Source organism: Macaca fascicularis, chromosome 9 (genome assembly GCF_037993035.2).
Source record: "Macaca fascicularis isolate 582-1 chromosome 9, T2T-MFA8v1.1".
NCBI classification, from domain to species: Eukaryota; Metazoa; Chordata; class Mammalia; order Primates; family Cercopithecidae; genus Macaca; species Macaca fascicularis.
In genome coordinates, this window is record NC_088383.1 from 124,325,478 (window position 1) to 124,341,246 (window position 15,769).

A 15,769-nucleotide genomic window follows, 5' to 3' on the forward strand; every position below is an offset into this window, starting at 1 on the left:
CTCGTTGTCAGTACGGAAAACCCAGGATTCTGTATGTAAGCTAAGGTTTCCCCAGCTGTTTGGAAACATGAATAAGAATGTTGTATTGAGAACAGTTCAGATTTAATTTGTCCATAATGCACCTTAAGATATTTTAATGATTGTCTTTTCTATTTTTTGGTTTTGAAATTTTAGTCCTATAAGGACTATTTATTTATTTATTTATTTTATTTTATTTTAAACGGAGTCTCGCTCTGTCGCCCAGGCTGCAGTGAAGTGGTGCCATCTCGGCTCACTGCAAACTCCACCTCCTGGGTTCACACCATTCTCCTGCCTCAGCCTCCTGAGTAGCTAGGTCTACAGGAGCCCACCACCACGCCCGGCTAATTTTTTTTGTATTTTTAGTAGAGACGGGGTTTCACCATGTTAGCCAGGATGGTCTTGATCTTCTGACCTCGTGATCTGTCCGCCTCGATCTCCCTAAGTGCTGGGATTACAGTCATGAGCCACCGCGCCTGGTCTTATTTATTTTTTAAATTAAATTTAATTTTTAAAATTTTAGTGGCTGTAGGGGTACAATTGTTTTTTAGTTATATGGATGAATTGTATACTGGTGAAGTCTGAGATTTTAGTGCACCTGTCACCTGAGTAGTGTACATTGTACCCAACATATAGGTTTTTTTTTTTTTTATCCCTCGTCTCCCTCCTTTGCTCTTCTGAGTCTTCATTGTCAATTATACCACTCTGTATGGCTCTGTGAACCCATAGCTTAGCTCCCACTTATAAGTGACAACACATACTATTTGTTTTTCCATTCTTGAGTTATTTCACTTAGAACAATGCTGTTGGCTCCATCCAAGTTGCTGCAAAAGACATTATTTTCTTCTTTTTAATGGCTCAGTAACATTCCCTGGTGTACGTATAGCACATTTTCTTTATCCACTTGTCACTAGATTGTCACTTAGGTTGGTTCCATATCTTTGCAGTTGTGAATTGTGCTGTGATAAACACATGTATGCAGGTATCTTTTTGATATAATGACTTATTTTCCTTTGGGTAGACACCCAGCAGTAGGATTACTGGATTGAATGGTAGATCTACTTTTAGTTTTTCAGGAAACCTTCATACTGTTTTTCATAGAGGTTGTAATAATTTACATTACCACCAGCAGTGTATAAGCTTTCCCTTTTCACCGTACCCATGCCAACATCTATTGTTTTTTGACCCTTTAATAATGTCCATTTTGTCTGGGGTAAGGTGATATCTCATTGTGGTTTAAATTTACATTTCCCTGATGATTAGTGATGTGGAACATTTTTCACTTTTGTTGGCCATTTGTGTATCATCTTTCGACAAGTATCTATTCATGTCATTTGTCTACTTTTTGATGGGATTATTTGTTTTCTTGTTGCTGATATGTTTGAGTTCCTTGTAGATTCTGGATAGTAGTCCTCTGTCAGATGCATAGTTTGCAAATATTTTCTCCTGTCTTGTGTGTTGTCTGCTTACTTGGATAATTATCTATTTTGCTGTGTAGAAGCTTTTGAGTTTAATTAGGTTCCTTTTATGTATTTTTGTTTTTGTTGCATTTGATTTTGGGGTCTTAGTCAAAATCGCTTATGCCAGTGTCCAGAAGAGTTTTCCTTAGGTTGCTTCCAGAATTTTTATGGTTTCAGGTGTTAGATTTAAATCTTTAATCCATCTTGAGTTGATTTTTGTATATGGCGAGAGACATAGATCCAGTTTCATTCTTCTACGTGTGTTGACCCAGTTATCTCAGCACCATTTATTGAATAGGGTGTCTTTTCCCCAATTTATGTTTTTGTATAATTTGCCAAAAAATCAGTTGGTTGTAAGTATTTGGCTCTATATCTGGGTTCTCTATTCTGTTCCATTTTTCTGTGTATCTCCATTTTTCTATGTATCTTTTGATTACCATAGTCTTATAATACAATTTGAAGTCAGGTAATATGATGCCTCCAGATTTGTTATTTTTACTTAGGATTGGTTTGGCTATTTAGGCTCTTTTTTGGTTCTATATGAATTTTAGGATTATTTTTTCTAATACTGTGAAAAATGATGTTGGTGATTTGACTGGAATTGCATTGAACCTGTAGATTATTTTGGGCAGTGTGATTATTCTCATGATATCATTTCTTCCAACCTATGAGTGTGGGATGTGTTTCTATTTGTTTTTGTCATCTATGATTTCTTTCAGCAGTGTTTTGTAGTTCTCCTTGTAGGGATATTTTACCTCCTTGGATAAGTATATTCCTAGATATTTTATTTGTTGTAAAAGGGGTTGAGTTCTTGATTTGATTCTCAGGGTGGTCATTTTTGGTGTATAGCAGTGCTACTGATTTGTGTACATTGTTTTACTGAATTGATTTATCAAATCTAGGAGTCTTTTGGACAAGGATTCCTTAGGGTTTTCTAGGTATATGATCATATCAAAGTCTTTAGGGTTTTCTAGGTATACAGTATAAAATCACATCATAGTCTTTAGGGTTTTCTAGGTATACAATCATATCATTGGCAAAAAAGGATAGTTTGACTTCCTTGTTTCCTATTTGGATGCCCTTTATTTCTTTCTCTTGCCTGATTGCTCTGGGTAGGATTTCCAGTACTATGTTAAATAGAAGTGATGAAAGTGGGCCTACCTATCTTCTTCTAGTACTTGGAGGTAATGCTTTCAACATTTTCCCATTCACTATGATGTTTGCTGTGGGTTTGTCATATATGGCTTTTATTATTGTGTGGTATGTTCCTTCTCTGCCTAGTTTGTTGAGGGTTTTTAATTATAAAGATATGCTGGATTTTAATGAGTGCTTTTCCTGTAATTATTTGAGATTATCATATCACTTTTGTTTTTAATTCATTTATATGATGAATCATAATTATTGACTTATTGACTTGCATATGTTGAACCATCCCTGGGATGAAACCTACTTAATCATGATGAATTATCTTTTTGATGTGCCATTGGATTCAGCTTGCTAGTATTTTGTTGAGGATTTTTTCATTTATGTTCATCAGGGATATTAGTCTGTGGTTTTCTTATTTTCTTCCCTGATTTTGCTATCAGGGTGATACTGGCTTCATAGAATGAGTTAGGAAAAATTTCCTTTCTCAGTCTTTTGCAACAGTTTCAGTAGGATTGGTACCAATTCTTTGAATATCTAGTAGAATTCGGCTGTGAATCCTCCGACCCTTGACTTTTTGGCTGGCAAATTTATATTACTGATTCAGTCCCACTGCTTGTTATCGATCTGTTCAGGGTTTTGATTTCTTCCTGATTTAAGTTAGGAGAGTTGTATGTTTCTAGGAATTTTTCCATTTCCACTAGATATTCTAGTTTGTATGCATAGAAGTGTTCAGAGTTGTCTCAAATGATATTTTGTATTTGTGATGTTGTTTGTAATGTCTCAATTTTCATTTCTAATTAAACTTATTTGAATCCTCTCTTATTTGTTAATCTAACTAATGATCTATCAATTTTATCTTTTCAAAAAGAAAACGTTTCATTTCATTGGTCTTTTGTATTTTCTTGGTTTCAATTTTATTTAGTTCTGGTCTGATATTTGTCATTTATTTTATTCTGCTAGCTTTGGGTTTGTTTTGTTCTTATTTCTCTAGTTCCTTGAGATGTGACATTAGGTTGTCAGTGTGTGATCTAGCAGACTTTTTGATGCAGGCACTTAGTGCTATAAAGTTTTCTCTTAGCACAGCTTTTGCTATATTCAAGGTTTAGATAACTTGTATCACAGTTATTGTTCTTTTTGCACAATTTAAAACTTTCCATCTTGATTTAATGTTAACCCCAAAATCATTCAGGAGCAGATTGTTAAATTTCCATGTATTTACATAGCTTTGAAGGTTCCTTTTGGGATTGATTTCTAGTTTCATTCTGCTATGGTCTGAGAAGATACTTGATATGATTTTGATTTTTTTTGTTTGTTTGTTTTTGAGACAGAATGTTGCTCTGTGGCCCAGGCTGGAGTGCCGTGGCACAATCTCGGCTCACTGCAACCTCCGCCTCCCGGATTCAAGCAATTTTTCTACCTCAGCCTCCTGAGTAGCTGGGGTTACGGGCACATGCCACCACACCCGGCTAATTTTTGTATTTTTAGTAGAGCGAGGTTTCACCATGTTTGTCAGGCTGGTCTCAAACTCCTGACCTCATGATCCACCCACCTTGGCCTCCCAAAGTGCTGGGATTACAGGCATGAGTCACCATGCCTGGCTGATTTTTATTTTTTAGAACTTATTGAGACTTGTTTTGTCGCCTGTCATATGGTCTATCTTGGAAAATGTTCCATATGCTGATGAGAAGAATGCATATTCTGCAGTTCTTGGGTAGAATGTTCTGTTAATATCTGTTAGGTCCATTTGTTCTAGAGTGTAATTTAAGTCCAGTGTTTCTTTGATGACTTTCTGCTTTGATGATCTGTGTAGTGAAGTGTTGAAGTCCTCCACCATTATTGTGCTGCTGTCTATCTCTTTCTTAGGTCTAGTAGTGATTGTTTTATGATTTGGGGAGCTCTAGTGTTAGATGAATATATATTTTAGATTGTAATATCTTCTTGTTGCATTGATACTTTTATCATTATATAATGAACTTCTTTGTTTTTTTCTTTACTGTTGTTCCTTTAAAGTCTGTTTTATCTGATACAAGAATAGCTACTCCTGCTTGCTTTCGGTTTCCATTTGGATTGAATATCTTTTTCCACCCCTTTACCTGAGTCTATAAGAATCTTTAAATGTTAGATGGGTCTCTTGAAGATAGCAGATATTTCGTTTGTGGTTTTTCATCCATTCTATGTCTTTTATGTGGAGCATTTATACCATTTACATGTAACATTAATATTGAGATGTGGGGTACATTTCTAGTCATCATGTTGATTGTTACCTAGTTACTTTGTTTTCCTCATTGTGTTATTACTTTATAGGCCCTGTGAGTTTTATACTTTCAAGAGGTTCTGTTCTGGTGCATATTGACCTTTCATTTTCAGATTTAGAACTCCTTTTAGCTTTTCTTGTAGGGCTGGTCTGTTAGTGACAAAATCCTTAGCATTTGCTTGTCTCAAAAGGACTTTATTTCTCCTTCATTTATGAAAGTTAGTTTTGCTGGATACAAAATTATTGGCTGGCAGTTATTCTGCTTAGGGAGGGTAAATAGAGAACCTTGATCCCTTCTGGCTTGTAAGGTTTCTGCTGAGAAATCTACTATTAGTCTGATAGGTGTTTCTTTATGGATTATCTGATACTTTTGTCTTAGTGCTCTTAGAATTCTTTTATTCATGTTGACTTCAGATAGAATGATGACTATATACATTGGTAATGTCATTTGCACACTGAATCTCTCAGGAGCTCTTTGAGCTTCTTGTATTTGGGTGTCCAAATCTCTAGGAAGGCCAGGGATGTCTTTCTCAAGTTATTCCCTCAAATAAGTTTTTCAAATGTTTTTCTTTTTCTTTTCCCTCAGGAACACCAGTGATTCTTAGGTTTGCCTGTTTTACCTAATCTCATATTTCTTGGATACTTTGTTCCTTTTTAAAATTATTTTTTCTTTATTTTTGTTTGATTGGTATAATTCAAAAACTTTGTCTATGAGGTCCGAAATTATTTCTTCTACTTTGTCTTAGAGTAGTATTTGTCTAAGACAAAGTATTGTTAAAACTTTCCACTTGGATTTTGCAATTTTCTAAATGTGCCTTTCATTTCCAGAAGTTTTTTTTTAAAAATGTTTTGTTAATATTTTTACTTATATCCTGAATTGTTTTTTTAAATTTTCTTATGTTGGTTTTCACCTTTCTCTTTTATCTTCTTGAGTAACATAGTAGTTCTGAATTCTTCGTCTGGCAAATCAAGGATTTCATCTTGGTTTGGATCTATGCTGAAGAGCTAGTTTGATCTTTTGGCGATATTATAAAACTCCAGTTTTTCGTATTGCCAGAATTATTTTTCTGGTCCCTTCTTACTTCTGTGGGCTCTTATAATTATTTTTGAATTTAGTTTTGATTCAACTGTGCTTTTTTCATTTCTTTTTTTCCCCTTGAGGATGTGACTTTAATGTTTGTAGTTTATTTTAATCTAATTTGGCTCTTGTTGCTTTTAGTCGTGAGGACTCTGTATGAGTTCCTTGGTTATAGAGGGCCTTTTCATGGTGGCTTTCTCAGATGCTGGATGTAGTAGTGATGTGCTCCATTTATAAGCAGGTTCACTGTCTCCTGTGGGGTTGGAATGGCAGAGGTATCATGAAGCTTATTTCATTTGCCAGTGGTGTGACTTTTTTATTTATTTATTTTTTCTTTCCCCAGTGTTTTATTCACTGGGTTGAACAATTCAGAGTTTAGGTCAATAGGTGGTGTCCACAGGTAAAATCTGGCTGTTGCTAAAGCAGGTATCATGATCCTTTCTTAAAAAAAGATAGTTTTAAAATAAAACTTACTGTCTTAGGAAATACCTGTATAACAATATTAAAAAATTTGATTTATTAAGGGTGAGTCTCACTAAAGATTTACTTTCTCCTCACATGATATATGATACAAATCATTACATGATAGTAAATAATTGGAATGCCAAGCCAATATTACTAATTAGATATTTTCCCTTGTGTCCTATTGATAGCATAGTAACCCAATATACTTTTGAAAACAATTAGAATAAACTAGTTAGCAATACTGTGGGTTAACTAACCATAGATATATGATAAGTATTTTAAACCAACAAAACTAAGGAGGGATATGGTAAATAGTAAATGTTCAGTTATCTAAGGATTTAAAAAATTGTGTTATTTAGCACTGTGTACTGTTGAAAAAATGTAAGATTTTAAAGGAAGACTCTGTGTCAATGAATTATTTATCTACAAATTTAACATTAGCCACTTTTATTTAATGACTCAAAGAGTATTCTTCCTTTTTTTATTTCTTATTAAGAAAATACAGGAGATGGTACTTAGTCTCTACCTTCCTATGAAGGTATGAGATCCTTACCCCTCAAAGGATTGACAACTACAAATAATGTTATAATTGGTAAATTTTTAAATCCAATATTCTATTATCTGTGCACAGTCAACGATATTAAGTTCCTGATGTTCACTGAGAAATTTGTGCCATTGTTGTTTGTAGTTTTTCTTAGGAATGTTTTTGTTTCCAGTAGCATTAAACACTGAGTGGCAGCTAAGCCATTAACATACAATGAAATTGAGTCTGCCAGAAATCTACCATTTTTTTCTTCCATTGTTTTTTCTTTCATGTGACCAGAAGACATCATTCATATGCCTTGTATGTCTGTCACTATCTTCTATTTATAAATAATCCCCAAGACAAAATATACTATTCCTAGCTAAATAATAGTAAAAGTAACTATGTAAATATGAAAAGTCTCTCAGCTTAATGTAAGATGCTTTGGTTGTTAAGTCAAAGTTTAAAGTATTTCATAGCAATGGCTATGACTGTGATGTTTTGACTATAATGTCTGCTTATCTTTGACAAACATTACCATATTCATAGGCTTTGTTGAGTCTCATAGGTTATACCTGAATCAAAAAACAAAAAGACAAAAAACCAACAACAACAAAGGTTGAGTATCAGCAAATGAGTCATGGAGTGTTTTATAGCCCTGAAAATTAGAATGTGTGCTCTGGTTGCCTGGCTGAAGGAGAGTACCAGGTTTTCATGTTCCCACCCAGCTTGCGTTTTTGGATGAGATTAAGTTTATTCATCACATAGTAGCCAAATACTAGTATCTTGGACCCTTGTGAGGAGCATTATCTGTAACAGGTAGTCCAAATATAGCCCAGCAATCTCAGGAAATGGGCAGACATCACTTACACTGGATGTCCACAGGCAGAATACAGAGAGTTCTTTTGTTGAAGGTTCTTACGAGGCAAAACAAGAACAGCTAACATGGCTTTATATCACAGACAATAATAAAGGTGGTCTGTAGGGCCCTAGATGAGCTCCCCAAAAATTCTAGTACTGCCAAAATTTTCAGGAGTCTTCAATACTGATTTTATTTTTCTCCATGTCATGGTTAACCACACCTTTTTTCACTCCTATGGCGGCCTGTTTATCTCCTCTTTGTTTTATGTTTTATTTGCTTTTAGTAATTGCTGTCTTGTAAGTATTATTGCAAAAATGTTTATATTAACTATAGATGACCCTTCATTGTTTTTATCATGATCATATTTATTTTTTTATTAGCCTATAATTCTGTTTGAATGTATAGTCAGGTTAACATATTTGTCAATGTTCCTGTCACGCAGCTCAAAATTGTTCTGGATTGAGAACCTGTGGACAGTGTTTGGAACAGCCTGGATGTGGCTGGTGCAATGATCCTAGTAATACAGGAAGAGGACATTGCATTGAAGGTTCTTCACGGGGACCAATGAAGCTTATTGGAATGCACCACAATGAGATGGTTCTTGACACCAATCTTTGCCCCAAAGAAAAGAGCTATGAGTGGTCCTTTATCCAGTGTCCAGGTAATAATAATGTGATGGAAACAATTTCAGTTTCTGCTTAAGGGATCCTAGAAGGAGTTTTCCATTCTTATAATAAAGGAAATTTAGCTTTAGGAGAAAAGAACAATGAAAATGAGACTAAAATGTCAAAGATAAAAAATTTTTCCATAGACTATATCTATCTCAGTTATACAGCTGGTATTCTGTTTAGAATCATTAGATAGGCTAAATGAATTAATGGAATATCATGATTAGCTTTCATTTCTTTTTAAATATTTTGTTATTTAGTTTAAGTTCTGGGGTACATGTGCAGAACATGCAGGTTCCATAGGTATATGTACGACATGGTGGTTTGCTGCTCCTATTGAGCCATCCTCTGAGTTCCCTCCCCTCACCCACAACCCCGCAACAGGCCCTGGTCATGTTGTTCCCCTCCCTGTGTCCATGTGTGTCCATGTGTTCTCATTGTTCAACTCCCACTTAGGAGTGAGAACATGTAGTGTTTCGTTTTCTGTTCCTGTGTTAGTTGGCTGAGGATGATGACTTCCAGCTTCATCCATGTCCCTGCAGAGGACATGATCTCATTACTTTATGGCTATGCAGTATTCCATGGTGTATATGAACCACATTTTCTGTATCTAGTCTATCATTAATGGGCGTTTTGGTTGGTTCCATGACTTTGCTATTGCAAGTAGTTCTATAATAAACATACCTGTGCTTGTGTCTTTATAGTAGAATGATTTATATTCCTTTATGTATATACCCAGTAATGGGACTGCTTGGTCAAATGGTATTTCTGGTTCTAGATCCTTGAGGAATCACAGTGTAAAAACGAGCCTATTTCTCCACAGTCTCGCCAGCATCTATTGTTTCTTGACTTTTTAATAATCTCATTGCGGTTTTGATTTGCATTTCTCTAATGATCAGTGATGTTGAGCTTTTATTCATATGTTTGTTGGCTGTGTAAATGTCTTCTTTTGAGAAGTGGCTGTTCATATCCTTTGCCAGTTTTTTATGGAGTTGTTCATTTTTCTTCTTGTAAATTTGTTTAAGTTCCTTGTAAATTATCGATATTAGACCTATGTCAGATGGGTAGATTGCAAAAATTTCCTCCTGTTCTGTAGGTCGCCTGTTCATGCTGATGATAGTTTCTTTTGCTGTGCAGAAGCTCTTTAGTTTAATTAGATATTATTTGTCAATTTTGACTTTTGTTGCAGCTGCTTTTGGGGTTTTCGTTATGAAGTCTTTGCCCATGCCTGTGTCCTGAATGTTATTGTCTAGGTTTTCTTCTAGGTTTTTTTTTATGGTTTTGGGTTTTATATTTAACTCTTTAATCCATCTTGAGTTAATTTTTATACAAGGTGTAAGGAATGGGTCCAGTTTCAGTTTTCTGCATATGGCAAGCCAGTTTTCCCAGCACCATTTATTGAGTAGGATATCCTTTCCCCATTGCTTGTTTTTGTCAGGTTTGTTGAAGATCAGATGGTTGTAGATGTGTGGTGGTATTTCTGAGGTCTCTGTTCTGTTCCATTGGTCTATGTCTGTTTTGGTTACTGTAGTCTTGTAGTATAGTTTGAAGTCAGGTAGCATGATGCCTCTAGCTTTGTTCTTTTTGCTTAGGATCATCTTGCCTATACGGGGGTCTTCTTTGATTCCATATGAAATTTAAAGTAGTTTTTTCTAATTCTGTGAAGAATGTCAATGGTAGGTTGATGGGAATAGCATTTAATGTATAAATTACTTTGGGCAGTGTGGCCATTTTCACGATGTTGATTCTTCCTATCCATGAGGATAGAATGTTTTTCCATTTGTTTATGTCCTATCTTATTTCATTGAGCAGTGCTTTGTAGTTCTCCTTGAAGATGTCCTTCATATCCCTTGTTAACTGTATTCCTAGGTATTTTATTCTCTTTGTAACAATTGTGAATGGGAGTTCATTCATGATTTGGCTGTCTCCTTGTGTATTGTTGGTGTAAAGGAATGCTTGTGATGTTTGCAAACTGATTTTGTATCCTGAGACTTTGCTGAAGTTGATTATCGGTTTAAGTAGTTTTTGGGCTGAGATGATGGGGTTTTCTAAACATAAAATCATGTTGTCTGCAAACAGAGGAAACTTGACTTCTTCTTTTCCTGTTTGAATACCCTTTATTTCTTTCTCTTGCCTGATAGCCCTTGCCAGAACTTCCAGTACCATGATGGATAGGGGTGGTGAGAGAGAGCATTCTTGCCTTATACTGGTTTTCAAAGCAAATGCTTCCAGCTTTTGCCCATTTAATATGATATTGGCTGTGGGATTGTCATAAGAAGCTCCTATTATTGAGCTATGTTCCATCAATACCTAGTTTAGTGAGAGTTTTAACATGAAAGGATGTTGAATTTTATCAAAGGCCTTTTCTGCATCTATTGAGATAATCATGTACTTTTTGGCTTTGGTTCTGTTTATGTGAGGAGTTATGTTTATTGATTTATATATGTTGAACTAGCCTTGCATCCCAGGGATGAAGCTGACTTCTGGTGGATAAGTTTTCTGATGTGCTGCTGGATTCAGTTTACCAGTATTTTATTGAGGATTTTCACATTGATGTTCATCAGGGAAATCGGCCAGAATTTTCTTTTTTTGTTGTGTCTCTTCCCGGTTTTGGTATCAGGTTGATGCTGGCGTCATAAAATTAGTTAGAGAAGAGTCTGTCACTTTCAGTTGTGTGGAATAGTTTCAGTAGGAATGGTACCAGCTCCTGTTTGTACCTCTGGTAGAATTTGGCTGTGAATCTGTCTGGTCCTGGGCTTTTTTTGGTTGGTAGGCTATTAATTACTCCCTCAATTTCAGAACTGTTACTGGTCTCTTCAGGGATTCAACATCTTCCTGGTTTACTCTTGGGAGGGTGTATGTGTCCAGGAATTTATCCATTTCTTCTAGGTTTTCTAGTTTATTTGCATAGGTGTGTTTATAGTATTCTCTGATGGTAGTCTGTATTTCTGTGGGGTCAGTGGTCATATCCCCTTTATCATTTTTTTATTGTGTCTATTTGTTGCTTTTTTCTCTCCTTCTTTATTAGTCTAGCTAGCATTCTATTTTGTTAATTTTTCAAAAAGCTATCCTGGATTCATTGATTTTTTTGGAGGGTTTTTCATGTTTCCATCTCTTTTAGTTCTGCTCTGATCTCAGTTATTTCTTGTCTTCTGCTAGCTTTTGGATTTGTTTGCTGTTGCTTCTTTAGTTCTTTTAGTTGTGATATTAGGGTGTCAGTTTGAGATCTTTCCAGCTTTCTCATGTGGGTATTTAGTGCTATAAATTTCTCTCTGAACAATCCTTTAGCTGTGTCCCAGAGATTCTGGTATTTTGTCTCTTTGTTCTCATTGTTTTCAAATAACTTCTTACTTTCTGCATTAATTTCATTATTTACCCAAGAGTCATTCAGGAGCAGGTTGTTCAGTTTCCATGTAAGTGTGTGGTTTTGAGTGAATTTCTTAATCCTGAGTTCTAATTTGATTGCCCTGTTGTCTGAGAGACTGTTTATGATTTCACTTCTTTTCCATTTGCTGAGGAGTGTTTTACTTCCAATTATGTGGTCAATTTTAGGATCAGTGCCATATGGCACTGAGAAGAATGTATATTCTATTGGTTTAGGGTGGAGAGTTTTGTAGATGTCTATTAGGTCCACTTGATCCAGAGCTGAGTTCAAGTCCTGAATATCCTTCTTAATTTTTTGTCTCGATCTGTCTAATATTGACAGTGGAGTGTTAAAGTGTCCCACTATTACTGTGTGGGAGTCTAAGTCTCTTTACAGGTCTCTACGAACTTGTTTTATGAATCAGGGTGCTCCTGTAATTGGGTGCATATATATTTAGAATAGTTGAACTCTCTTGTTGAATTGTTCTCTTTACTATTATGTAATGCTTTTTTTTTCTTTTTTGATCTTTGTTGGTTTAAAGTCTGTTTGTCGGAGACTAGTATTGCACCCCCTGCTTTTTTTTTTTTTTTTTAACTTTTCATTTGCTTGGTAAATTTTTCTCCATCCCTTTATTTTGAGCCTGTGTGTGTCTTTGCCTATGAGATGGGTCTCCTGAATATAGCACACTGATTGGTCTTGACTCTTTATCTAGTTTGTAAGTCTGTGTCTTTTAATTGGGGGATTTAGCTCATTTATATTTAAGATTAATACTGTTATATGTGAATTTGATCCTGTTATCATGATGCTCTCTGGTTATTTTGCACACTAGTTGATGCAGTTTCTTCATAGTGTCATCGATCTTTATATCTCGGTGTGTTTTAGTAGTAGTTGGTACCGGCTTTTCCTTTCCATATTTAGTGCTTCTTTTAGGATCTCTTGCAAGGCAGGCCTGGTGGTAACAAAATTCCTTAGCATTTGCTTGTCTGGAAAATATTTTATTTCTCCTCTTATTAAGCTTAGTTTGGCTGGATATGAAATTCTGGGTTGAAAATTATTTTCTTTAAGAATGCTGAATATTGGTCCCTAGTCTCCTCTGGCTTGTAGAGTTTCTGCTGAGAGGTCCACTGTTAGTCTGTTGGGCTTCCCTTTGTAGGTGACCTGGTCTTTTTGTCTGGCTGCCATTAACATTTTTGCCTTCATTTCACCCTTAGAGAATCTGATGATTATGTGTCTTTGCTTGATCTTCTCATGGAGTATCTTAGTGGTGTTCTCTGTATTTCCTGAATTTGAATATTGGCCTGTCTTGCTAGGTTGGGGAAATTCTCCTGGATAATATTCTGAAGTGTGTTTTCCAGCTTGTTTGCATTCTCCCTGTCTACTTCAGGTACACCAATCAATTGCAGGTTTGGTCTCTTTACAAGGTCCCATGTTTCTTGGAAGCTTTGTTTCTTTTCATTCTTTTTTTCTGTAGTCTTGTCTGCATGCCTTATTTCAGCAAGGTGATTTTCAAACTCTTATATTTTTTCTTTCGCATTGTGACTTCGGCTATTGATACTTGTGTTTGCTTCGTGAAGTTCTTGTGCTGTTTTTTTCAGCTCCATCAGATCATTTATGTTTCTCTCTAAACTGGTTATCGTAGTTAGCAGCTCCTGTAATGTTTTATCAAGGTTCTTAGCTTCCCTTAGCTCAGTGTAGTTTTTTATTACCTGCCTTCTGAAGCCCAATTCTGTGAATTCGTCCATCTCATTGTCTGTCCAGTTCTGTGCCCTTGCTGGAGAGATGTTGTGATCATTCGGAGGAGAATAGGCACTTTGGCCTTTGCGTTTTTGGCATTTTTGTTGTTGTTGTTGTTGATTCTTTCTCATCTTCTTGAGTTTGTCTAGTTTTGAGTTTGAGTTTCAGTTTGTCTGTTTCTTTGAGGCTGTTTACCCTTGGATAGGGTTTTTTGTGGGGACTTTTTTGTTGTTGTTGCTTTCTGTTTGTTTTTCTTTCAATGATCAGGTCCCTCTTATGTAGGACTGCTGTGGTTTGCTGGGGGTTCACTTCAGCCCCTATTCATCTGCTTCCCTCCTGCATCTGGAGATATCACTCAAGGAGACTGGAGAACAGCACAGATGGGTGCCTGCTCCTTCTTCTGGGATCTCTAAACTTGAGGGTTAGCAAGTCTGTGTCTTTTAAGTGGAAAGTTTAATTCATTTACATAAAAAATTACTATTGATATGTGAGGGCTTATTTATGGCATTTTGTTAATGATTTATGGTTGTTTTATATATCCTTTGTTCCTTTCTCTCTTGTTTATCATTGTGGCTTTTTAGTTTTCTGTAGTGGTAGCATTTGAGTCCTTTCTCTTTCTTATTTGTGTCATTGCTTCATCAGGGAGTTTTATACTTTCATTTGTTTTTATAATGGCAAATATTGTCCTTTCACTTCCTGAAGTGTCTGTTTCGGGACTTGGCTAGTGGTGATGAATTCCCTGTTTTTGCTTGTCTGAACATAGCTATCATAATACCGAAGAGGGAAAGCCAAAAGCTTTTTTTTTAAAGAACTGGAACAACACAGGGATGCCCACTTGCACCACTCTTGTTTAACATAGTCATGAAAGTCTTCAGACTGAGCAGTTAGGCAAAAGCAAGAAATTAAATGGATCTAAATTGGAAAGAAGGGAGTCAAATTGTACCTGTCTGCAGGTTACATGATCTTATATGTAGAAAAGCATAAAGATTCTATCAAGAAACTGTTAGTACTGACAGATGAATTCGGTAAAGTTACAGAATGCCCAATGAACACACAAAAATCGGTAGCATTTTTACACATGAACAATGACTAGGAGAAAAGGAAATCAAGAAGGTAATACCATTTATAGTAGCTACAAATAATTAAAATACTTAGGAATAAATTTAACCAAGGAGATGAAAGACCTAGAAACCTTTAACATATACATTTTAACTTGTTAAAATATTTTTCAGATTTATATTAATACCAGTAAGATATAATAATGCTATTCATATAGGTCTATTCTTTTTCTTCATTTTTGTCTTATTTTTACTACTACATCCATATATGTTGTGGACCCAACAGTACTTTATTAAAATTATTACTTTATATAATTTTATATCTTTTAAAGAATTTGAATGATGAAAGGAGGGCAAGCATATATTTATAGCTCATATTATATTAATCTTTTTACCATTTCTGATTTTCTTTATTTGTTCCTGTGGCTCCAAACCATCATATCGTATCTTTAGCCCAACACAGGTTTTCTTGACTCACCTATTTTGTGCTTTTATTGGTAAAGATGTTGCATTTTTATGGTTATAGGACAAATAATACCATTATATACATATATTAAAAAATAATTCTTTAAAATATCAGGTAATAGAAAAAAGGAAAATAAATATGCATTTCCTGGTTTTATTATTACACAATAGTTACCACTACTGTTTTTCTTTTTGCATGGAGTTGAATTACCATCTGGGTCACTTGCTTTCCTGTGAACAACCTTCTTTAGTATTTCTTGTATGACTAGCCTTCCAGCATCTAATTCTCCTAATGTTTTAATATTTAGGAATGTCATTATTTCTCTAATTTTTTAAATGTAGCTTTGCTTGATTGAGGATTCTTGGTTGGCATTGTCCTTTTGAGTATATATTATTGTACTGCTTACTGGTCTCTATTATTTCTGATTTAAAATCAGTTGTTAATATTACTGGGCTTTTTTGTAAGTGAGAAATGATTTTATCTCTTTCTTCTTTCAAGATTTTGTCCTTGTTGTTGCTTTCATCATTTTAATTATAATGGGTCTTTTTGTAGATTATACAATCTACTGTGTTTGTCCTATTTAGAGTTTTTTAGGTTTCTTGCATGTGTAAGTTAATGTTTTCATCAAATTTGAGTTTTCAGAAACTGTGTTTTCAAATACTTTTTAGTTTCT

At 35.1% G+C, this 15,769-nt stretch overlaps 1 protein-coding gene across 10 annotated transcripts in view; it reads left to right on the forward strand.

Annotated features, from left to right (window-relative positions):
- Positions 1–15,769, forward strand: part of ATRNL1 (attractin like 1) — an 842,049-nt gene that overhangs the window by 200,670 nt on the left and 625,610 nt on the right. For 8 of the 10 annotated variants that reach the window (XM_045362239.3, XM_005566518.5, XM_015456748.4 and 5 more), the window contains one exon: positions 8,249–8,467. The exons of the other annotated variants lie outside the window; for them this stretch is intronic. In XM_045362239.3, the coding sequence (XP_045218174.1) occupies positions 8,249–8,467 (219 nt within the window). The remainder of the gene's footprint in view (positions 1–8,248; positions 8,468–15,769) is intronic. 10 annotated transcript variants of the gene reach the window in all.